Here is a 26,549-nt window from a genome sequence, read left to right on the forward strand (position 1 = left end):
TTTTGTCTATCAGATCTATCAAGAAATTTTGCTTGTCCTGTCATGCTTACAGTATCCGTGAGGCTACACTCTGATATACCATTAGCAGTACCTATGATATTGTTAATTGCAATAGGATATTCACCTCGGCCAGAGCAACCTGACAGTTGCGATATAATTCCACTGACTGAGCGAGATCCATTCTGTACTTCCATCATTGTGTTACTCAGAAACACATCTCTCGAGCTGCTTGACAGTAAAGTGGCATAGAAATGGTTCGTCATTTTTTATTTTTATTTTTTTTTTGTTCTGAAACGAGATTATCGTGGCGAGTCTTTAGCAAGAGGGAAGACTACTTGCGGGAAATTTAAAATTCTTCATAGCGTCGTCTCTTGAGGCAAAAGTGAATTCGCCATCTGTTTAAACATGTCACAAAAGAAGGGAAATTTAAAATGTTGTATAAGTAGCACATCTATTGAACATGACACGAAAACCTAAAGGGCGCGATATTTAAATTACTCGTGCAGGTAGTCGCATCTGTTGAACAGCAAACGAGCCAATGCTGCTGCGGTAAATTTAATATTTCATAGAAGTGGTGCCAGCCCTTGACGACGAAATCTAACAACTCCGTGGCGCCATCTGGCACAAAACAAAATCAAACAACGTCTACCAGCCACAATTCTATTCTGATTAACCATTCTCCCAAACATGCCGAGCCCATGGTCTACTGGGTCGAAGTGCTCGGCTGACACCTAAAACGACCGAAGTTCGATTCCTAGTTTGTAATTACATTGCTGTCATTATTGTTTACGTAATAATCTTATCAATGATATCATATCAGTAGGATTAACTATGATATAATATTACTGTTTATCTCTGGCAGCGTATCACTGATTAAATACCTTATCCGCTGACATCGCTGATATGAGGGCGGAGCGGCCTGACGTCGACTACTTGGGATCTGGCCAACGAAAAAAATGTGGCTCCTACGAAATGACCACCCGAATTCGCCATAACACATACAAAATCACCACATCACTCCGTTCAGTTCAAACTAAATTAATAAAACAGCTTCTTCTGCCTGCTTAAATGTGCCCTTGGCAGGTGGCTTTAAAATAGCTTTAAGATTCAAGTCATTGTCTTTGGTGAAACCGTAGTTTCAATGAGGTGAATCACCAAAGACAATGAGGTGAATTATATTGATTATAATTTAACGGCTTAGTTACCTCTTCTGCTCGTCTCGGCCTCCGTTTCTCTATCTGACGCCATGAGTCTCTTTCTGCGAACCATCCTCGGTAGGACTTATGACATGCGGCAATCCTTCCTTGCTCGCTGGAGGAGACCAACTCCTGACTGGGTGCAGGGTCTGATGTCCTTACACTACCGTGAGGTAGTTCTTCACCATCCTGGTGCCTTTGATCAGCTGAAAGCGAACGTCAGGGCTTTCTACAAGGTACCAGGCTTTCTCTCGGCGTGCGTCGATTTTCTCCACGGTATTCTAGGCCAAGAATGTCCACGTCTTCTCGATGAGGGCATGGACTTTGTCCGGTTCCCCGCCACGAACTACCATAGACACATCAGGGAAGCCGACACCATCGATCTCATAGTCATGATCGTTACTGCGATCGAGGAGTCTGATCCGGCTACCCCAATGCCGAAGGACGTCATTGAGATCCTCTTGCGCTCCGTTCACTGCCTCTAGGACTTCAGTGTTCCACGTCTTGACCTGACTTTGACCCCTGCCTGCCCCTGGACCCCAATGGCTTCGGATTCATTGGCTCCCAATAACTGTTGGCGCTCAACCTCACCTCCCCGTGGTGGGAGCTGGTAACGGGCTCGACAGCCACAGCGAGTCCGGCCAACGAGGCTCTGAGCGCCAATCACAGCTGCGTAAAAAGCAAAAGAGAGAAATTTGAAGACAAAACGCAAAGGACAAGGAGCAAAGGAAATCAAAGCAAATGAAATCGAAAATCAAGAAATCCGGAGTCATCGCGCAACCACCGACGTGTTCTGGCCTAGGCAATCAAAGCTGTGCCTTGGTCAGTTCAAGTCGGGGTTCAAAACGGAAATGTCCGACCCGTTATGCCTGCGCAAAAGTTAAAAAGATGTTATGCGCAGGCAAATCGGGTCATCGGGCAGAAGAAGTAGCCTGCGTCAAAGTCAAAGAATGCAACATCATTGAGATATGAAGACTGGTATGGCTCAACTACGTTAACACGACAACAGATTACACGACAAAGAAGTTGAAGCGAGTGCATGCAGGTCTCATCGGAACTGATATCCACGTAAAGAAAACAAGAAGAAAAGAACTAGGAGTCCTTCGGAAAACGCACGACACGACTACGACTGTGACAAAGGAAATTGCGAAGAATTGTACCCATTTCGGACATGTGACTCTTTAAGAATGCGGTGATACGAATGAGACAACGAAGGGATAGTCGGAAATGATTGCGCGACAAAGATACAACAGCAGTACACCTCGTGGAAAAGATCGTACTGCCGTCCATAATGTGACTACAAATGCGACAAAGAAAGAAGAAGAAAAAAGAATGACAAAGAAGATGTCGCACCTATTTGGGACCTGTGAGTCTTTAAGGATGAAATAGCGAAACGACACAACGAAAGCGATACAACTACTGTACACCTCATGGAACAGAACAGAGCAGAGCAATATCGTTCTCATGCCTCCCTGGATAATGTGTCTACAAATGTGACAAAGAATGTCGAACAGGATGTCGCGCCTGTTTCAGACCACAGTGACTACAGTGACAACCAAGGAACTGCCAGAAATGATTGCGCGAAACAGATACCCAATGCGAAAGCGATACATCAGCGGTGCACCCCGTGGAACCGGACAGAGGAATATCGTTCTCATGCTTCCCTCGATAATGTGTCTACAAATGCGACAAAGAACGTCGTAGAGGATTTCGCACCTGATTCGGACCTATGAGTCCCTGTAAGAATGAAACTGACGATGTGGCAGTAGGAATGTGACAACCAAGGAATTGACAGAAAGGATTGCGCGAAACAGATACCCAATGCGAAAGCGATACACCAGCGGTGCACCTCGTGGAACCGGACAGAGGAATATCGTTCTCATGCTTCCCTCGATAATGTGCCTCCAGGTGTGACAAAGAATGTCGAAGAGGATGTCGCACCTGATTCGGACCTATGAATCCCTCTAAGAATGAAATTGACGACGTGGCAGTAGGAATGTGACAACCAAGGAATTGCAAGAAAGGCTTGCGCGAAGCAGATACCCAAAGCGGCTTCAACTCGTTGAACAGATATATTCCCTTGGCCTAATGTGACTACAAATGCGACGAACAATGTGCACGACGAAAGTGACAACGAATGAATTGCCGTGATGAATTGCGCGAAACAGACACCCAATGCGCACCCAGCACCACCTTTCCGAGCGAGCTTCCGAACTTCCGAACACCGAACAGAAGAAAAAGATGGCTCCGTACCTTTCTCTTCGACAAGCAACCCAGCAACCGAGGATGCACATCTACAACGTTGCAATCTCATTGTCCCAGACTGTGTGGCCCAGACAGTACACCCATGTATCAAATAAATAGTTTTGAACCAAAAAAAGCTTCAGTTATTTTGAATGCAATGCATCTATTATAAGTGCACGTGCACGGTGGGCTGGTAGCACAGCCTCGCCAGGGTTTTAAATAGAAAGAAGTTGATGCAACTCAAATGGAATTACGCAATGCGTAAAAGAAGCAAAAACGATGAGCCAAAACAATTTTCGAATAAAATTGCTCAACAGCCACACACTTGATATGCTAACCTAGCATCTCCCCAAGGAGAAAACAGTCACTTGACCCAACATGTACACCCCCAACGCCCCCGTACGTACCCCGCCACACTCCATAATTGCGCATTAAATTGAAACCTACACTGCTGCTACACTGCTGCTATACCCCAGCACAGAAAACAGACATTAAGTGGCATTACAACGCCGCCAGACAGCTGACAGCTTGAAAATGTCAGTAAAGTGCATCCCCACATCCCAGTAAACCACGAATGTACAGGGGATATCCGGGATAGATCCCGAACGTCCCGTAGGTCCAGATATTCCTCGGATACCCACTGTACATCCCGGTAGAGCGTTTTGGAAAATGTGAACGTCGTAATTACGTCTCAAGCAGGACATGCATAGGGCATGCGTGCAATCTTTCTTGTAGCTTTCTTTGCGTTTGCAGATCACTGATGTACCGTATATCGTTTGGTGTGCGTTCACTTATACCACGTTGTACTGCTTAATACGATATAATAATGTGTCTCACAGTGTTTAAAGTTTACAAGGAAAACTTAGTCGATGGTCGCAGTCGGTTTTTGAGCGACATGAGCGATATGCAGCATCAGGAGAACATTAGAGAACAGGAAACCGACGCACACACCAGCGCTTGCAATCCGCATTATTTACTGACACAAAACTTGTGCAGAAACTCTGCCGCTGCTCGTCCTTTCCCCGTACATGTGGTCACCGCTGACTGCTGCAGTCGGAATCTGCCCACTGCTACCCTGATCTGCGAGAGTGGAATAATGCAGTGTTGTTTCTGCGTGGGGTAGATTTCGGAGATTCCCTACATCAGAAAATCTCTTACTCTTCAAAAAAGCAAGGGCGAAGGCCAGATAGACCCGCAAGGAAGCTAAACGATCTTCTTGGCAAACCTTCGTATATTCTCTATCTCGTAATACCCTATCTAAAATGGTCTGGGACAGGCTTCGCAAAATTAGAGGCGAACATATTAGTCGGTCTGTCCCTCTTTTACAAGTAAATGGAAAAGTGTGTGACAACCTGGAAGAACAGGCTAATGCACTCGGGCATCACTTCCAAAGCGTATCCACTATAGTAGTGAATTCCTTAAAGTTAAACAAATGGCTGAAAAACAAATAATCCCACTGCGTGGGGGTGATGCTTACGCATATAATCAGCCTTTCACCATGTTAGAACTGTCTCGATCCTTACTGTATGCAAAAGCAACTGCTCCAGGTCCTGACCAGATCACATATCCGATGCTTGACCACCTGTCTGAGGTGTCCAAATCATGCTTGCTGAAATTCTTCAACCATGTTTGGGCACAAGGAGTGCTACCTGTACGATGGAAAGTTGCCACCATAATTCCCCTTTTGAAACCGGGTAAGGAACCCTTCAAGTTACAGGCCTATTGCCCTTACAAGTTGTATTGGCAAGACGTTTGAACGAATGGTTGGTAACCGTCTGATGCATATCCTGGAAGAGGATAATTTAACATGTCGACTTCAGTGTGGCTTCCGAGCGGGGCACTCCACAACAGATCACCTCGTTCGCTTGGAAACAATTATCCGCGAAGCTTTCGTAAGAAGGCAGCACTGTTTGTCTGTATTTTTTTATTTAGAGAAGGCCTATGACACTGCTTGGCGTTACGGCATTCTACAAGATTTATATTCCTTCGGCATTAGGGGTCGCCTTCTCAAGTGCATTTCTAACTTCCTTGAAAATCGACCATTTAGGGTTCAACTGGGCACCATATTATCCCATGATTTTGTAAAAGAGAACGGCGTCCCCCAGGATCCGTACTCAGTGTCATCTTATTCCTCGTAAAAATCAACTACGTAGCCAGTGTAATGCCACCATCTATAACATACTCTCTCTACGTAGATGATATCCAAATCTCTTATTCCTCTACCAACCTGACAATATGTGAGCGACAGATGCAGCTGGCTATAAATAAGTTGGTGAAATGGTCTACTGGAAATGGTTTTAAGTTCTCACCAGAGAAAACTGTATGTGTTCCTTTCTCAAGAGTTAGAGGTGTTTTCCCTCAACCATCTCTGAAACTGAATGGCCATGGCATTCTTGTAAGAAGCGAGCACAAATTCCTCGGTGTTATATTTGACAAAAAGCTCACATTTTTGTCGCATCTTAAAAACTGAAAAATCAAATGTATCAAATCGAATAATGTTCTTAAAATTCTTTCACACAAGTCCTGGGGTGCAGATCGAGAGACGTTGCATAAAGTCTATATTTCGACAGTGCGTTCGAAACTAGACTATGGGAGTATTGTGTATGGTTCAGCTCGTCCATCTGTTTTAAAAATACTGGATCCTGTACATCATCAAGGACTTCGGCTGATAACTGGTGCTTTTAGAACCTCACCAGTTGAAAGTTTGTATGTTGAAACTCATGAATACTCTTTGACTAGACGTAGATTTTATCTTGGGGCATCTTACACGTTAAGAATAAGACGTCATCCTCAACACCCTGCACTGCCGTGTGTTACAAGCACACGGTTTGAACAGTTCTTCACTAACAAACGCTCAGTTGTTCCACCATTCTGTATGCGTCTTGCAAATGAGAGTGAGTCTCACAATTTCTCTTATTGCAAGTATCTGGTTGCACAACGTAGTAAGAGGATCCCACCCTGGGAACCACCTGTGAGATCTGACACTACACTTATGAAATACAGCAAACATAACACTGCGATGCCTATACTGCAACAAGAGTTTGAATATTTGAAACAAAGCTTTGGGAATCACGATGAGGTGTACACCGATGGGCCAAAGTAAGTATGGGTCTAGTGCAGGGGTAACGTGTGCCATGGTCTCTGGAACATGCACAAGATCACACCGTATAAAAAAACATTGCATCCAGCTTTACAGCAGAAATTTATGCTATTATCCTTGCACTGAACTACATTCTTCAAGGCTGCATAAAATCAGCAGTTGTGTACACGGATTCCCTGAGTTCCCTTAATGCTATCTGTAGCATACACAAGCAGAAGAATTTTCTTGTGCTGCGAGCACAATACATAGCCCACACGATAAACAAGAAAGGATGTTCTGTAATCTTATGCTGCCTACCCAGCCAGGTTGGCATACAGGGCAATGAATTAGCAGACCAGGCTGCTGCAGCTGCCGCTTCAAATGATATAACCCCCTCTGAATTACCCTTACATGATATTGTATCTTCACTAAAGCAGTCAATTCATGTAAACTGGCAAAATTTCTGGAACAGCCAAACGCATAACAAGCTTCATTTGAATAAACCGAACATTCAACATCATGGAGAGCGTCCAGAAAATCGTTTTCAAAGTGTCATATTAACAAGGTTACGCATAGGACGTACATTCATCACTCATGGGTTTTTACTTCGTGGAGAGGAGCCACCTCAGGGCGAGCACTGTGGTGAACTTCTCTCCGTTATACATTTACTCATTTCATGTCCGCACCATGAGGCCCATCGTAGACATCACTTTAGACAGTTTTATACACACTATTTACCTCTTCACCCAGCCCTTCTGCTGGGTGATGAGGCTGTCGTCCCTTTTAACAGCATTTTTAACTTCTTGAAAGACACCGGGATAGTCAATCTCGTGTAATTTTGTATAGCTATTTTATGTATTTGTCAAGAAGTTTTTACTGAACATCGCATAGAAGTTTAACTGATCACATCCCTATCATTGTTCACGCACATATTTAATTAGTCATAATTTCACCACAGTTTTGGAGGACTATGACCTTAGTTGTCTGTGCGCCATAAAAACCTGAATCATCATGATCATTATCATCATATGATGCACGTGTTAATGAACACACTAAAAAAATAACTGCGTGTGTAGGTGAAATGTGACAAGCAGGCATACTTACAGGGAAAGGCTGAAATGAAAAAAATACACATATGATGTAGAAGATGTAGCACCCAAAGCATGCTAAACTACAGCGCCATGTGGAAAGTTGGTTACCTCCAGCACATGTACGGTGTGCAACCTATGCTCTCTACACTTAAATAGAATACAGTTGCACAAAAGGATGTCTGTGAAAGTGAGCGCAAGGAACCTGAGTTTCCCTTTCCTACTTTCCTACCTTCGGTACCGCCCGACCTCCAGCCCCCTCTTTGTTTTCATTATTTCTGTTTTGTTTTGTTTTTGTTTTTTTCACTAAAAAAAGAACATCGATATCGTGACAAAACTTAATCCCTCTACGTTCTGAAGTGTATTTCGAGGACATCAGGGGTACATGAATAGTTGCATACAAGAGACAGCGTTTATTCAAAATAAACATGTACGTACGTGATTTCTGTGAACAGCTAATATGAACATGGTTTCCAGGAATGTTACTCACGCTTGCAACTTCCAAGTCACCATCAGCGTATAAGGACTATTTACTGTATACTAGTTACTTATATGCTCCAGTCTGATAGTTCATTTTAGTTTTAGTTGTTCAGTTAATTTTAATTTGCTTCATTGAGGCTTATTTCATAAATTTACCTGCGTGATACAGTGAAAAATTGCAAAAATTTGAGTCTTGCGGTACCCGAATTATTACCGTAAATTATTGTCGTTTCCGTCTCAGTTTCAGGTACTCTAACTGCGCGATATCCGTTTCCGTTTCTGTTACCTTTCCCTGTTTCCAACTGTGTAGCTGGGCTAGCTCGTCTGTGGGCCAATATCCTTCGGACTGCACATTTCACTGAGTGGCCTTCAAGCAGTGTGAGTTCCTGTAACTGCAAAAAGTAATGCTCATGTTAGCAACAAAAAATACATCAGTATGTGCGCAGCCTCTGAACAGCCAGATGATACAGACTTTCCTGGCAATTTCATAATTCGCTCGACTGAATACCGTGCCCTGGGCACCGTATTTCTTTTGATGAACAGTGCACGGCAACACCAATGGGCGTATCGATAATGGCGAAAAGCCTTAGTCGGGACAAAACAAAAAGGACAGGTCAAAGTTCCCCCCTCTCTCTCTAGATGTGTCCGGATCCAGGATTTTCACATTGTGGAGTTTGTACACCAGTTGGCCTGCACCTATGGCATATACCACATGGACATTCAGACATGTAACGTTATCCACACAGCATAATAAACTCCTGTAAAAACAAGCCTACACCTCACCACTTGTACTTGTCACCTTGACTCACTCATCAAATCAAAGCACCCTGCCTCTACTTACCAACTGCTTTTCGTTCTCAACAGTGAGTAGCCTTTCAAAGTTATTCACTTCTTCCACATCGCTGGGAAATGAATTCCTGTGTGTCTGAAACTTTGCTCTGCAGAGGCACTAGACTTGTGAGCAGGTGAGTTTGCTGCCACAGTGCCATACGGAGCATGTGGAAGTTCTTGGAGAGTTGTCATTGACACTTTGCAATTCATTACGCACAGCATGAAGAGACATGAATAACAAATTTCCACCTTTTAGGTGGATGTACTCACAGTGGTAGGGAACACGTTACAAATTTGCTATTGTCACGATGTAAGCTCTAAAAGAAACCCCATTTTGGCCTGCTAATGTTGCAATTCAATTCCGAAAAGGTGATGTTGGTTATCGGAACCATTCACCAGTTGAGAGTTGGGAGGCGCGATGTCTGATTTTCGCTCTAACAATTTTATTATTCATTGTTGTGCTGCAGTCAGCCTAAAAAAATCAAGCTTTTGTGAGAATGGCCTAACTGTTCGAAAAGTGACCGTAAACCGCAGCCCAGCAGGTGCTCTGCTTGTGAGCTTTCATCACGTCATATATTTTTTTACCCTTCCATATGCCCTTCCGAAAGCTACATCAACCCTTCCCCTCTAACTCGAGACAAAAGAGCCACAGAAACATCATGTCAAAAGGCGCATGAAACGAACGACATTTTTTCATCTTTAGGCCATCTTCGATGCACTCCGAATGATTAAGGAAACAAAATTCTCATAAAAATTATAGCCTATATGCACACCCCCAAGAAAATGTACAATTTTGTTTTTGTTTCTCATGGAAAGATCAAGGGGACGAGCTACACCTAGGCTGATTCACATAGGTGGCTTCGGTTGGATTAGCCTACATGCAGCTTTCCTAGTTAGTGAACACATAATTGCTATTGAAATCTCACGCAAGTTGTTTTCGTCGCCTGTCCCACCCCTATATGTTCGCTGCTCTGATCAGCCACGATGAGATACTCTTATACTACGTCTGCTGCAGGTCAACGACGGCAGGTAAATTTGGACTCATATGAGACGCAATGGAAGGTGTGTCACTACTGTGGTGTGCACCATTTAAAAGCATGACAGGGGAGATTGCTGATTCCATGACTATACTTCTCTTATACCGGGTTAGCAACTATACAGGGCAGCTGTGTTCGTATACAAGATACACATACTCTCCGGAGAAAAAGTTCGGAGAGAGCCCAATCGGACATATCAATGAGGTGCCAGTTTGTTGTTTTTATAATAATTGTTAAAACGTAGGATAAATCATTCTCTACATACGAACAATATACGTAAATCGTTGTGCTTACCACGCTGTTGCAACGCAAGTCCTTGAGCTTGCGACGCAGTGACCTGCGCGGCAGCAGCTGTGATCACGGGAAGGCAAACTTCACATTACATATTGGACTGCAAGCTAGTGCGTAGGAAGAAGTTCACTGCTTCAATGCACAGGCTTCCTTGAATAAGAAGTGCCCCTAGATGACTACAATCGTTTTAGTCTGCGTTAGCACTTTATACATACAACTCCTTTGCGATCCTTGCTGTGTCACACTCAGTGATGGACGCGTACTGCTGATGGACACATAATCTGCATATTGCAAGTCTTTGTAGCCAGAGGTTTATCTACCCCCAGACTGTTTTTCATTAAATAAACGTGACTGACTAGCTTCCACCAGCAGCCCCTTGTTTGTTACCTCTACTATTGGCAGGTGCTCCTGAATTCGTAACTAGTGCGTTTCATGTGGTACACCTTTGGTAGCAGAAATATGTGGTTTTTCGAAACCAAGCTTTCTAGGCTAGGCAAGCTAACCTAGCTTTCGGGTACAAGAATGCCGCGCAGAGAGAATGTAAAACATACCTTTTCGCAGAAAGGTGTCCACAACTGGTGGGAGCTCATCTTCGCTGCTGTCCATGACTATGGGACAACGAGGTCGCTTCAGGTGCAGCTCATTCGAAGCATTTTACTCGGATGTGTATTGAGAAGGTGGCAGCTTTTGCTTGCACCATTGTGAGGTAAGAATACAGGCCAGTGAGCCATTGGCACATGCGTGCAGCTATATTAATAAATAAAACGTTTAACGTTTAAAACGATTATGTGTGTCTGTTAATATACATACTCAATGGTCCATTAACGCGAACTTCGAGTTCGTATTGGCTTCCTGGGGGGGGGGGGGGCAGGCTTTTCGAATCAGTCCTTCCACTTTATGGGTGGGTCATGCCACCTGCATACGTCTCCCGACAGCCAGGAAGACGACACGACTTCGATTTCATTTCGATCAATAAAATGCACGATAGCATACTGCACCTACATGTTCAGTCGAGCACAGCACGAAACAATAAAATAGCAAGTATTGAGAAAATGGAAGTCACGGATTCCACCACCAACACATAGAAAGCATAGGCAAGACAAATGGGTGCCGCAGGTTGAAATAACGTAACTATCTTTTCAGGTGGATACAATTGTTGGTGACGTATCTGATATTCAATGGAGAGAAGCGTAATGTAGGGGGAAACCTTTAAATACAGGGTGTTCCAAATTAAGCTTTCACTAGCACTTTATAAATAGGCGAACCAAAGAAAACTGGTGCTATTTTTTCTGTTCCTTGAGTAGGAAACAGGTGCTGCTAATTATGTAGCACCTGATTCTTACTCAAGGAACAGAAAAAATAGCACCAGTTTTCTTTTCTTCGCCTATTTATAAAGTGCTAGTGAAAGCTTAATTTTGAACACCCTGTATATTACATGAAACTAAGTGTCTCAGAATGAAATATCGTAGTGATCGGAAACGTAAGAATGGTGCGGGATTTGATCCTTGCGTCGCTCAAACCTCGCATCCAGCGAACTGTTGGACTTTCTGTTCGCTTTGGATATCACCAACTCAAAATCAGCATTGCCTCATCGTCGTCCTCACACGGTATGTGGATCGACATAATTATAATGTCGATTCGATGCTGTGTTGACTGTGTCACGTAACGTCAATTGAAGAAATATTTGTCCGTAGAGGAAGACTTGTTTGTTATTGCCTTAGAGTACGTGCGTTACTTTGCATAACCAAAGCGAAGTAGAGTAACAAATCCAATTGTCATCGAAACTCAACTGTTTTTTTTTTTTTTAAATCAGAGTATCACTATGCTTTGCTCATGCTTTGAGATGACTATATACTTGAGACATCTGTGATCTATCTGTTTTGTCTATCAGATCTATCAAGAAATTTTGCTTGTCCTGTCATGCTTACAGTATCCGTGAGGCTACACTCTGATATACCATTAGCAGTACCTATGATATTGTTAATTGCAATAGGATATTCACCTCGGCCAGAGCAACCTGACAGTTGCGATATAATTCCACTGACTGAGCGAGATCCATTCTGTACTTCCATCATTGTGTTACTCAGAAACACATCTCTCGAGCTGCTTGACAGTAAAGTGGCATAGAAATGGTTCGTCATTTTTTATTTTTATTTTTTTTTTGTTCTGAAACGAGATTATCGTGGCGAGTCTTTAGCAAGAGGGAAGACTACTTGCGGGAAATTTAAAATTCTTCATAGCGTCGTCTCTTGAGGCAAAAGTGAATTCGCCATCTGTTTAAACATGTCACAAAAGAAGGGAAATTTAAAATGTTGTATAAGTAGCACATCTATTGAACATGACACGAAAACCTAAAGGGCGCGATATTTAAATTACTCGTGCAGGTAGTCGCATCTGTTGAACAGCAAACGAGCCAATGCTGCTGCGGTAAATTTAATATTTCATAGAAGTGGTGCCAGCCCTTGACGACGAAATCTAACAACTCCGTGGCGCCATCTGGCACAAAACAAAATCAAACAACGTCTACCAGCCACAATTCTATTCTGATTAACCATTCTCCCAAACATGCCGAGCCCATGGTCTACTGGGTCGAAGTGCTCGGCTGACACCTAAAACGACCGAAGTTCGATTCCTAGTTTGTAATTACATTGCTGTCATTATTGTTTACGTAATAATCTTATCAATGATATCATATCAGTAGGATTAACTATGATATAATATTACTGTTTATCTCTGGCAGCGTATCACTGATTAAATACCTTATCCGCTGACATCGCTGATATGAGGGCGGAGCGGCCTGACGTCGACTACTTGGGATCTGGCCAACGAAAAAAATGTGGCTCCTACGAAATGACCACCCGAATTCGCCATAACACATACAAAATCACCACATCACTCCGTTCAGTTCAAACTAAATTAATAAAACAGCTTCTTCTGCCTGCTTAAATGTGCCCTTGGCAGGTGGCTTTAAAATAGCTTTAAGATTCAAGTCATTGTCTTTGGTGAAACCGTAGTTTCAATGAGGTGAATCACCAAAGACAATGAGGTGAATTATATTGATTATAATTTAACGGCTTAGTTACCTCTTCTGCTCGTCTCGGCCTCCGTTTCTCTATCTGACGCCATGAGTCTCTTTCTGCGAACCATCCTCGGTAGGACTTATGACATGCGGCAATCCTTCCTTGCTCGCTGGAGGAGACCAACTCCTGACTGGGTGCAGGGTCTGATGTCCTTACACTACCGTGAGGTAGTTCTTCACCATCCTGGTGCCTTTGATCAGCTGAAAGCGAACGTCAGGGCTTTCTACAAGGTACCAGGCTTTCTCTCGGCGTGCGTCGATTTTCTCCACGGTATTCTAGGCCAAGAATGTCCACGTCTTCTCGATGAGGGCATGGACTTTGTCCGGTTCCCCGCCACGAACTACCATAGACACATCAGGGAAGCCGACACCATCGATCTCATAGTCATGATCGTTACTGCGATCGAGGAGTCTGATCCGGCTACCCCAATGCCGAAGGACGTCATTGAGATCCTCTTGCGCTCCGTTCACTGCCTCTAGGACTTCAGTGTTCCACGTCTTGACCTGACTTTGACCCCTGCCTGCCCCTGGACCCCAATGGCTTCGGATTCATTGGCTCCCAATAACTGTTGGCGCTCAACCTCACCTCCCCGTGGTGGGAGCTGGTAACGGGCTCGACAGCCACAGCGAGTCCGGCCAACGAGGCTCTGAGCGCCAATCACAGCTGCGTAAAAAGCAAAAGAGAGAAATTTGAAGACAAAACGCAAAGGACAAGGAGCAAAGGAAATCAAAGCAAATGAAATCGAAAATCAAGAAATCCGGAGTCATCGCGCAACCACCGACGTGTTCTGGCCTAGGCAATCAAAGCTGTGCCTTGGTCAGTTCAAGTCGGGGTTCAAAACGGAAATGTCCGACCCGTTATGCCTGCGCAAAAGTTAAAAAGATGTTATGCGCAGGCAAATCGGGTCATCGGGCAGAAGAAGTAGCCTGCGTCAAAGTCAAAGAATGCAACATCATTGAGATATGAAGACTGGTATGGCTCAACTACGTTAACACGACAACAGATTACACGACAAAGAAGTTGAAGCGAGTGCATGCAGGTCTCATCGGAACTGATATCCACGTAAAGAAAACAAGAAGAAAAGAACTAGGAGTCCTTCGGAAAACGCACGACACGACTACGACTGTGACAAAGGAAATTGCGAAGAATTGTACCCATTTCGGACATGTGACTCTTTAAGAATGCGGTGATACGAATGAGACAACGAAGGGATAGTCGGAAATGATTGCGCGACAAAGATACAACAGCAGTACACCTCGTGGAAAAGATCGTACTGCCGTCCATAATGTGACTACAAATGCGACAAAGAAAGAAGAAGAAAAAAGAATGACAAAGAAGATGTCGCACCTATTTGGGACCTGTGAGTCTTTAAGGATGAAATAGCGAAACGACACAACGAAAGCGATACAACTACTGTACACCTCATGGAACAGAACAGAGCAGAGCAATATCGTTCTCATGCCTCCCTGGATAATGTGTCTACAAATGTGACAAAGAATGTCGAACAGGATGTCGCGCCTGTTTCAGACCACAGTGACTACAGTGACAACCAAGGAACTGCCAGAAATGATTGCGCGAAACAGATACCCAATGCGAAAGCGATACATCAGCGGTGCACCCCGTGGAACCGGACAGAGGAATATCGTTCTCATGCTTCCCTCGATAATGTGTCTACAAATGCGACAAAGAACGTCGTAGAGGATTTCGCACCTGATTCGGACCTATGAGTCCCTGTAAGAATGAAACTGACGATGTGGCAGTAGGAATGTGACAACCAAGGAATTGACAGAAAGGATTGCGCGAAACAGATACCCAATGCGAAAGCGATACACCAGCGGTGCACCTCGTGGAACCGGACAGAGGAATATCGTTCTCATGCTTCCCTCGATAATGTGCCTCCAGGTGTGACAAAGAATGTCGAAGAGGATGTCGCACCTGATTCGGACCTATGAATCCCTCTAAGAATGAAATTGACGACGTGGCAGTAGGAATGTGACAACCAAGGAATTGCAAGAAAGGCTTGCGCGAAGCAGATACCCAAAGCGGCTTCAACTCGTTGAACAGATATATTCCCTTGGCCTAATGTGACTACAAATGCGACGAACAATGTGCACGACGAAAGTGACAACGAATGAATTGCCGTGATGAATTGCGCGAAACAGACACCCAATGCGCACCCAGCACCACCTTTCCGAGCGAGCTTCCGAACTTCCGAACACCGAACAGAAGAAAAAGATGGCTCCGTACCTTTCTCTTCGACAAGCAACCCAGCAACCGAGGATGCACATCTACAACGTTGCAATCTCATTGTCCCAGACTGTGTGGCCCAGACAGTACACCCATGTATCAAATAAATAGTTTTGAACCAAAAAAAGCTTCAGTTATTTTGAATGCAATGCATCTATTATAAGTGCACGTGCACGGTGGGCTGGTAGCACAGCCTCGCCAGGGTTTTAAATAGAAAGAAGTTGATGCAACTCAAATGGAATTACGCAATGCGTAAAAGAAGCAAAAACGATGAGCCAAAACAATTTTCGAATAAAATTGCTCAACAGCCACACACTTGATATGCTAACCTAGCATCTCCCCAAGGAGAAAACAGTCACTTGACCCAACATGTACACCCCCAACGCCCCCGTACGTACCCCGCCACACTCCATAATTGCGCATTAAATTGAAACCTACACTGCTGCTACACTGCTGCTATACCCCAGCACAGAAAACAGACATTAAGTGGCATTACAACGCCGCCAGACAGCTGACAGCTTGAAAATGTCAGTAAAGTGCATCCCCACATCCCAGTAAACCACGAATGTACAGGGGATATCCGGGATAGATCCCGAACGTCCCGTAGGTCCAGATATTCCTCGGATACCCACTGTACATCCCGGTAGAGCGTTTTGGAAAATGTGAACGTCGTAATTACGTCTCAAGCAGGACATGCATAGGGCATGCGTGCAATCTTTCTTGTAGCTTTCTTTGCGTTTGCAGATCACTGATGTACCGTATATCGTTTGGTGTGCGTTCACTTATACCACGTTGTACTGCTTAATACGATATAATAATGTGTCTCACAGTGTTTAAAGTTTACAAGGAAAACTTAGTCGATGGTCGCAGTCGGTTTTTGAGCGACATGAGCGATATGCAGCATCAGGAGAACATTAGAGAACAGGAAACCGACGCACACACCAGCGCTTGCAATCCGCATTATTTACTGACACAAAACTTGTGCAGAAACTCTGCCGCTGCTCGTCCTTTCCCCGTACATGTGGTCACCGCTGACTGCTGCAGTCGGAATCTGCCCACTGCTACCCTGATCTGCGAGAGTGGAATAATGCAGTGTTGTTTCTGCGTGGGGTAGATTTCGGAGATTCCCTACATCAGAAAATCTCTTACTCTTCAAAAAAGCAAGGGCGAAGGCCAGATAGACCCGCAAGGAAGCTAAACGATCTTCTTGGCAAACCTTCGTATATTCTCTATCTCGTAATACCCTATCTAAAATGGTCTGGGACAGGCTTCGCAAAATTAGAGGCGAACATATTAGTCGGTCTGTCCCTCTTTTACAAGTAAATGGAAAAGTGTGTGACAACCTGGAAGAACAGGCTAATGCACTCGGGCATCACTTCCAAAGCGTATCCACTATAGTAGTGAATTCCTTAAAGTTAAACAAATGGCTGAAAAACAAATAATCCCACTGCGTGGGGGTGATGCTTACGCATATAATCAGCCTTTCACCATGTTAGAACTGTCTCGATCCTTACTGTATGCAAAAGCAACTGCTCCAGGTCCTGACCGGATCACATATCCGATGCTTGACCACCTGTCTGAGGTGTCCAAATCATGCTTGCTGAAATTCTTCAACCAGGTTTGGGCACAAGGAGTGCTACCTGTACGATGGAAAGTTGCCACCATAATTCCCCTTTTGAAACCGGGTAAGGAACCCTTCAAGTTACAGGCCTATTGCCCTTACAAGTTGTATTGGCAAGACGTTTGAACGAATGGTTGGTAACCGTCTGATGCATATCCTGGAAGAGGATAATTTAACATGTCGACTTCAGTGTGGCTTCCGAGCGGGGCACTCCACAACAGATCACCTCGTTCGCTTGGAAACAATTATCCGCGAAGCTTTCGTAAGAAGGCAGCACTGTTTGTCTGTATTTTTTTATTTAGAGAAGGCCTATGACACTGCTTGGCGTTACGGCATTCTACAAGATTTATATTCCTTCGGCATTAGGGGTCGCCTTCTCAAGTGCATTTCTAACTTCCTTGAAAATCGACCATTTAGGGTTCAACTGGGCACCATATTATCCCATGATTTTAGTAGTATAGATTCGAGCCCCACAACGACATCCTTTTTCTAATCCAGTTCTAGGAATTTCTAATCCACCACCCATTTCTAATCCAGGTGAAGCCAGGTCTAATCCAGGCTCCACCACTTCATGGTGATCCATTCAATTTCTATGTGATTGGCTACCCTTCATTGCCGCATTTGTTCACTCACTCATAGACACCAAAATTATCTATTCTATTCAATTCTAAGTTGGCTCATAGGCTTCCAAATCGCTCTTTTTTCTAATCCATTTCTAGGAATTTCTAATCCACCAGCCAATTCTAATCCAGGTCAAGCCACTTCTAAGTCCTCTGGTTGGTTGGTCACAGCTCCACCCCTTCATTCATCAAATTTCTATGTGATTGGCTACCATTAATTGCCACAACATCTGCTCACTCGCTCGTAGACACCAAAATGATCTATTCTATTCAATTCTAGTCGGCTCATAGGCTTCCAAATCGCTCACCAGTCCATTGGTCCAGGGGTGGTCACTTCCATCCATTTCTAAAACCTAGTGATTGGCTTGTTGGCTTCCTGTCATACATGCTCGGTCATGTCATACATGTCATACATGCATGTCATACAATGAGTCGATAGACTCATTTGTCATTTCCACTCTCTAGTTACTCGGTCACACGCTTTCAACTGTATATTGCTTCATAATTCCAGCTGCAACATAGACAACCGTTCGTGGGTCAATCCCATTCATTTCTAGGCCAGCTCACAATTCCTTCCAAATTGCTTATTGGTCCTGGGACGCTTTCTAGTTAAGCCAGGACAACGCTTTGGAACAGTACGGACATAGAAAAACACGGGAAATAGTTTTCAACATTTATTAGACACATCATGGTATTCTCAGAGAGATTGCAGCTCTCTCTGGAGCACTTCCAGCACACTGGACATTTTCGCCTCGCATCCATGGTGTTTTTCACATAGGTACTATATGGATCACCCAGGCACTCATCCCTCTCTGTCCATGACCCAGAGGCAAACCGCAGGAGAGAACAGCATGTGACAGAAGCATTAATTCTCTTCCTGCACATCTTCTGAAGCAAAAAAGAACATTATGAGCTTCACTAGTTATATCACTCACTTAAACTTACCATATTCATAGCTTCCATAAGGATAGGAGTCGATGTCATTGCACAGGTATCTCTTGTCGTCGTATGCCATCAGACTTCTTTTGACATTTCTGATGGTGTACATACACTGCTTCTTTCCAACGATTGATACTTGTTCGTTCGATACGCTCATGTGATTGAACAAGGTATTGCAGTACGTCTCATGGAGGAGGTGCTTGCGTACAATATTCTTTTTGACCCCTTTAGCTCTTGCAATTTGCCTTCCTCCAGCTAATTTGATGGAGTACATTTTAGCTTTCAAACAGACTACTTCCTCAATAGGTACACTACCAGTTTCGCTTTTGAATGCCCCAAGCCTTCCACGATTCTTTTCACTGTACAGTGGATGATCCCGATCGAAGGAAGACAAATCTAAGTGGTCGTCGGCAATCGCTCGTAACTGATCTTCGTAGTCCTTGCAGAACAGGCCGAGGATCAGAGAATCCGTGTCAAAGTAACAGGTAATCACCGGACAAGTGAGCTTACTCAGCAAGGTTTCATAGTAGAATGAGTACATGGTTAATTTACTCAGTTCCAAAATCGTAAACCCAATCTGGAGCGGGAAATCGCATCGCACTTTTCTTTTGCGCATTTCGTACATGACACAATCCGGGGACAAAATTTCCATCCTCACGCATTCCGCCCGACTCCCGAGGCGACTCGCCGTCTCCTCATCGAAGGCTACTCGAATATCACGCATGTTAAATTTATTTAGAAGTGTTCTCCCAAAGACTGCATTATTTGAGAGTTTGTAGAAGTTTTTTTCGAATGTCGTGCCCGAGGCAACACGTCTGGCAACATTGTCCTCGATGTAGGGACGCAGGAATGGCGCCTGGCGAAATTTTAGAATTCTGTGAATTTTTGTCACCCTCATGCCCAATCTACAATAGAGTGCGAGCAACGCGTAATGAACGACATACTCGACCTTGTCCTTGCACGTGAGCAACAGCTTTTTGCTGTTAGCGGGCTGATACATTAATTCTTCGAGAAGCCCTTGCTGGAATGGCGAGAGCCATTCCTTTGGGACGACTGCCTTCTCAGGAGCCAGGGGAAAGTACCGTGTCAGTGCGTGGATAGATTTTGGATACTCCAAGTCACATACATACACGTAGCCAACGTCTGAATCAGTGGGGTGACGCATAAAATCCACGGAGCTAAAATCCTCGACCCATTCGAAATCACCAACGGGGAGGTGCTTTATCATACTGAATCCGTAAAGATTGTTGCAATCTATGTATGATATGTACACCTCCTCTTTATCGGGATCATAGCCACTACACAGAGGGTTGTTAGCCCGCAAATGACGCCTGCTCGCTTGACAGAGCCCGCCTCTAACGCCCGATTCGATGGTTCTGTACATATCCTCATCGATGATTAACTCCAATTTTGCCTGCGTGTAATTTAGAGCGCATTGCCACGAATAGGATGCCAGAGAAACACAATGAAGCAATTCCAATCCACGCGCGCTGTAGCACAGACGTCGGAAGTGCTGCATCACGTCCGCATGTAGTAGGGCATCCGTTTTCAAGTACAGTGCATTATAATCTCTCAAATTTGAGCATCCAAAATGTTCAAATACGAGCAACGCATACTGGTAGTCCTCCTCACTTATATCCTCCCCCGTGAGATCGTTTCGAAAGGAGGATTTTTCTGGCAAGGCCAATTCATCATACACTGCAAAAGAACTGACATGGCTGTACGGGAATACACCTTTACGAAGTAAAATTTCGTAGTCGTTTCCAAATGCCTGCTTCAAACATTGGAATGCCTCTGCACCACCCATGGATTTGACGGTTTCCACGAGCTCCCCCAGCGACGAATTTAGATATTGCATGGTATCTCTAAACAGGAAGGTGCCAATTTCGAACGAACGAATTTTTTCCATGGAGCTGGCCACAATGAAGGGAGGTCGCTTCCACCCAAGAATGTGAAATTCCCGCAGCAGCCCGGCCAAATCATAGGACAAATTGTGTACCATGATCGGCAATTTTTCCCTCGTCGTGCACGCGACGTTACAGGGGTTACACAATGTCGCGATATAATTTGTCTCGCCCGCACTACAATGCTTTGAATGGTCGTGATGCCGGACACGGGGTAGATCTTCGGTAAACTCCTGTTTACAGTACGCACAGTGGGTAGCAGCTCTGTGCTCAGCGCATTGCTCATCATTCAGCACCATTGCGGCGGGGCAAGCGTTCAGGGCGATCATCTCATCCCGCATTTCCATCAATGCTCTCACACACTGCCTCGCAGCATCTTCCCCATGGTGCGTCCTGATGCGCATCACCTTTGAGTCGTGGGTGCGCACAAGCACAGCACAGAAGCTAGAGGTAATGTGACGTTGCATGCCAACACCACTGGGTGCGAGTACGCTCTCCGTGTCCAACGCAACGACGTAGTTGTACTGCTGCATGTACTGTATTTTAGTAAATTCTACAAAATTTTCTCCGGGTTCACAAAATTCTAATAGGATTTCGTTCACGTCCGCGCAAAGGCGTCGATGTTTCGCCATGCTCTTTTCCTCATTAAAAGAGCGAGTGCAACGTTCACATACGAAACGCGTGTTCTTTCTCGTCAGCAAACGCTCGAGGGACCTAATTCCGAAAAAATGCTCGTCAACCTCCAATAAGTGAATTTTCTTTTCGCTTTCCAGTTTTGGGGGTCGTGACACGTGCACTCCCTGATCGACGTACGCGTACACGTACACAGATATCCTATTTTTCTCTTCGAACTCGTCCAGGTCAGAGAAGGATACAGGGAAGTGACTAGGCCACCAGTACTCTGTTGCATAGTTTTCACATTTTTTCCACGAATTCCTTTCCTCTGGATGCAGGAGAGCTAGTGTATTGTATTTGAAACATTCACCCTCCTTGTGTGCTGGTAAATGGATATTCGTTAACACGTTCCTGCGTTTAGCCAAATTTGTGGGAAGTACCCCCTCGCATCCAAACTTTTTAGTTTTCACAGCGGAAATACACAATTGAACTTTTTGCACGTCAGTGGATACAAACCCACTACCCTCGCGCTGGTAATTTTCAATGCGCCCGGTGGACTCCTGAATCACATCCATCAAAGTATTTACGATAGCTCCATCGCTGTGGACTTCGCGAGCAAGCGCCATAAAATGAGCTATGTGTGCGGTTACATCCCCTCGATTTTCTTTCATCATTAGAACGTCAGAACAAATGCAAAATCTAAAGGGTATTCTTTGCGCTCGCAAAATAGCAATTATATTGTGGAGGTGGTTCATTAAATATTGTCGCAAGTCCTCTACTCCCTGATCGTGAACAGATGCCAATAGCACAAACGCTTTGACGGTACCTCGAAATGCGCTATCAGTTTGAAAGAAAGGCAGGAAGGAAATGTCCACATAGGGATGTGATCGCTCGACGTGAGCATGCAATGTGCCAGGTGAAATGTCTGGAGAAGATGGTGAATTCTCTTCCAATGGCTCATCATCACCAATATCATGAGGATCAAAAAAGCAGAACACGCATCTAGGCACTGAAAAAAAAAGAAGCAACACTAAGAAAACGTGCGCCACAGAGCGTGGATGAAAAATACTTACTTTTGAAGCGAGCTCCGCACACTCCCGAAGCGATGCGAAGACTACTGCCTCTTTACACATCCTCCCCACTTATATAGCGGCGACCTCGCTGCATGCCCCAACATGCAGGGGTGCGAGGAGTCATCATAGCCTAAAAATAACTTGCTCTGCATGTTCAAGGTCGCAGCTTGCCCTTGGCTTCACGTAATGCTCCGTCCGCCTACACCATTGCCGCACCTGAGCGCAAAGTTCGCGCTCTCATCACATGTCATTCCGACATGCAAGTCGCTTCCATGAGCATGCACACAACCACCCCTTTTTGGCTGCGGAATTTCAATAATATTACTTAAATGAAACAAATTACAGTGAAATGCAGATTCATCTCACACAGGAATTTCTACCCTCAGCGTTAAACCCTCAGATACCAGCATTTCTGCTCGAATAGCAAAATAGCTATGACTTCAAAAATTAAAGCTAACTACAGTCAACTGACAAAACACCCATTTCTCCTATCAGATAATTATTGCATAATGCTACATACAGTCGCATTGTCCCTGCGTAAAGAAACCACAGGACAAGGGTACACAAATTCACTTAAGGGAACAGGCTTAAGACCTCAGGTCACCACACATCGCTACGCGGCTAGCACAAGATAACAACAAGATACTAGCGGCGGGTAAAATCGTAACACTGCTAAACAAGTCCCAACATGCCATGATGACGTCACAAACCAAGAAAAAAGCACACACGCGCGCGCACACAGCAGCTCAGGAATGCACAAGGAGAGGTGTTTTATTGGAATTTCTACTCCTGGCTCAGACACCAACATTTCTGCTCAAATACCCATAACTGCAAGATTAAGTACTGCTTACTTCATCGAGCACCCAACAAAATCTAACAAACAAACCCACTTTCCGTGATAGAACACTATTCAGCTTTACCAAGTGATTTTCTTCTGCTTTAGCAGTGAAAGAAAAAAAGAGCCATGAAAAATTACACGTACTTTTGCTTGAATAACTATAACTGCAAAAAAAAGAAAAAAAAAAAAGAAACCGAAGCACATGCTAATAAACGGAGAAAAAGGCACCCATTTCTGCTATCAGATAGTGCCACATACACAGACGCATTGTCGCAAAGAAAGCACAGGACAGGGATACACAAATTTCTTTAGGTGAGCAGGGAAAAGGCTTAAGACCTCAGGAATAATCGCTGAGTCACCGGACATCGCTACGCGGCTAACACAAGATAACAACAACAAGATAATAGCGGCGGGTAAAATTGCAACACTGCTAAACAAGCCCCAACATGCCATGATGACGTCACAAACCAGGAAAAAAGCAGACACGCGCGCGCACACAGCAGCTCAGGAATGCACAAGGAGAGGTGCTTTATTGGAATTTCTACTCCTGGCTCAGACACCAACATTTCTGCTCAAATACCCATAACTGCAAGATTAAGCACTGCTTACTTCATCGAGCACCCAACAAAATCTAACAAACAAACAAACAAAAAACAAAACAAACCCACTTTCCGTGATAGAACACTATTCAGCTTTACCAAGTGATTTTCTTCTGCTTTAGCAGTAAAAGAAAAAAAGAGCCATGAAAAATTACACGTACTTTTGCTTGAATAGCTATAACTGCAAAAAAAGAAAAAACGAAGCACATGCTAATAAACGAAGAAAAAGGCACCCATTTCTGCTATCAGGTAATTATTGCATAATGCTACATACACAGTCGCGTTGTCCCTGTGTAAAGAAAGCACAGGACAAGGGTACACAAATCGAATTGGGAAAATCACTTCTACTCGCGCAGCATAATACGATAGACGCTGATTTTTTTTTGTTTTTACGGGCGAAAATTGCAATAAGAAGCCACTGCTATACAAGTGCAACAACCCTTATTTTTAAACCAACATTTCATGCAATACCACATAAATTTATCACTCGAGTCACACGAAAAGGCATACACAATGTACTAACTGGTTAAGTGGGGTCACAGTTGCACACACACACACACACACAACACACACGCACAGCGAGCGACAGTGAAAAATAAGAAATTACACGCACTTCTGCTCGAATAGCAAAGTGTCAAGCATGACAAAACACATTTTCTACCACCAGAAAATTATTAAATAGAATAATACAATATTCGCAAAAATTAAGCTTGTGTGGCAAACACACAACCTGAGGAACACACCCATTCACATCTGCTTTCTGAATTTGTTATACAGGCGTGAGCGATTCGATAAGAATATAAAGCACGCTGCTTGGAGAAAGCATATATCATGTGCAGCGCGGTCTACTCTATTGAAAATGCGATAAACCTTATTTTTCAAAAAAAAAAAAAAAATCACAGTCGGCATAATATACGGCAATATCGGCAATATCACTGAAGTCAAACACATTGAACTTACTTGTCAAGTGGGGTCCCAGCTGCACAAACGCGCACGCACACTCACATATTTTTAACGCCTCACAACTAGCAAAAACCCGAGGTCTATTCACAGCCACATAAATTCATATTATTCCTCACGTCAATAATTATCCAGCCATCGTCAAAACGGGGAACACGCATATGCCAATGCGAAACAATAGGCCTTCGCGCCGGATGTAATACGATATCGCCAGTCGACCGTCCCAAAGCAAAAAAGAAACACTGCATCTCAGGAATGTACGTTGCCTATACATCCAAGAACAGCGTGCAGCAGTTATAATACAGAATAGGATTCATTTCTTTGTACTTTAGTTTGCTTGCATATAAATATTTCACAAGAAATATTACAGAGTGTAAAAGGAGAACAGCATTCGCTACACCCTGCTCTTATCATTTTTAAACAAACCAGTTTTCATAACCACACTACCATTCACTAAATAGGGGAGTCACTAATGATTCAAATAAGATAAAATATCATTCCATCATCATTGATTGCAAACTTCACGCAAGAATAAGCAACTGCTGCGCGTCGTATTTTTCTTATAAGAAACATCAAATCTCGCCGTGTTAAACACCAACAGCAACGATTTTTTGTATTTTGTATTTATTTTTGTCGTTTCCAGCAGCTCATTACTTTGTGCGAGTCATCAAAAATTAAAAATTTGTGATCTGCTGCTGTTAAAGTGATAAAACAGTGTGCCCCCCACGTGAGCCGCATCCCGGCCCGTTCACGCAGTGAGGACACGCTTGACGCAATGACGCGCGCTCCGTTATCGTTTTGCCGTGCAGGCACACTGTTTTATCACTTTAACAGCAGCAGATCACAAATTTTTAATTTTTGATGACTCGCACAAAGTAATGAGCTGCTGGAAACGACAAAAATAAATACAAAATACAAAAAATCGTTGCTGTTGGTGTTTAACACGGCGAGATTTGATGTTTCTTATAAGAAAAATACGACGCGCAGCAGTTGCTTATTCTTGCGTGAAGTTTGCAATCAATGATGATGGAATGATATTTTATCTTATTTGAATCATTAGTGACTCCCCTATTTAGTGAATGGTAGTGTGGTTATGAAAACTGGTTTGTTTAAAAATGATAAGAGCAGGGTGTAGCGAATGCTGTCCTCCTTTTACACTCTGTAATATTTCTTGTGAAATATTTATATGCAAGCAAACTAAAGTACAAAGAAATGAATCCTATTCTGTATTATAACTGCTGCACGCTGTTCTTGGATGTATAGGCAACGTACATTCCTGAGATGCAGTGTTTCTTTTTTGCTTTGGGACGGTCGACTGGCGATATCGTATTACATCCGGCGCGAAGGCCTATTGTTTCGCATTGGCATATGCGTGTTCCCCGTTTTGACGATGGCTGGATAATTATTGACGTGAGGAATAATATGAATTTATGTGGCTGTGAATAGACCTCGGGTTTTTGCTAGTTGTGAGGCGTTAAAAATATGTGAGTGTGCGTGCGCGTTTGTGCAGCTGGGACCCCACTTGACAAGTAAGTTCAATGTGTTTGACTTCAGTGATATTGCCGATATTGCCGTATATTATGCCGACTGTGATTTTTTTTTTTTTTGAAAAATAAGGTTTATCGCATTTTCAATAGAGTAGACCGCGCTGCACATGATATATGCTTTCTCCAAGCAGCGTGCTTTATATTCTTATCGAATCGCTCACGCCTGTATAACAAATTCAGAAAGCAGATGTGAATGGGTGTGTTCCTCAGGTTGTGTGTTTGCCACACAAGCTTAATTTTTGCGAATATTGTATTATTCT

At 43.9% G+C, this 26,549-nt stretch overlaps 1 protein-coding gene and 1 long non-coding RNA gene across 2 annotated transcripts; both read right to left on the reverse strand.

Moving 5' to 3' along the window:
* Window positions 1–8,400: 8,400 nt before the first annotated feature.
* LOC135376615 (uncharacterized) lies at window positions 8,401–11,019 on the reverse strand. Its single transcript, XR_010417772.1, has 3 exons — window positions 10,798–11,019; window positions 10,250–10,306; window positions 8,401–8,479 (listed from the first exon to the last, which is right to left on the reverse strand). It is a non-coding gene; the product is annotated as an uncharacterized LOC135376615 (long non-coding RNA).
* A 7,552-nt stretch (window positions 11,020–18,571) lies between these two features.
* LOC135376618 (uncharacterized) lies at window positions 18,572–24,876 on the reverse strand. The gene is made up of 4 exons (XM_064609131.1): window positions 24,743–24,876; window positions 22,346–22,561; window positions 18,760–22,281; window positions 18,572–18,702 (listed from the first exon to the last, which is right to left on the reverse strand). Coding segments are annotated over exons 2-4 (3,546 nt in total). The 5' UTR covers window positions 22,347–22,561; window positions 24,743–24,876; the 3' UTR covers window positions 18,572–18,679.
* Between the last annotated feature and the right edge of the window lie 1,673 nt (window positions 24,877–26,549).

This window comes from Ornithodoros turicata, unplaced genomic scaffold (genome assembly GCF_037126465.1).
Source record: "Ornithodoros turicata isolate Travis unplaced genomic scaffold, ASM3712646v1 ctg00001178.1, whole genome shotgun sequence".
Lineage (NCBI taxonomy): Eukaryota > Metazoa > Arthropoda > Arachnida > Ixodida > Argasidae > Ornithodoros > Ornithodoros turicata.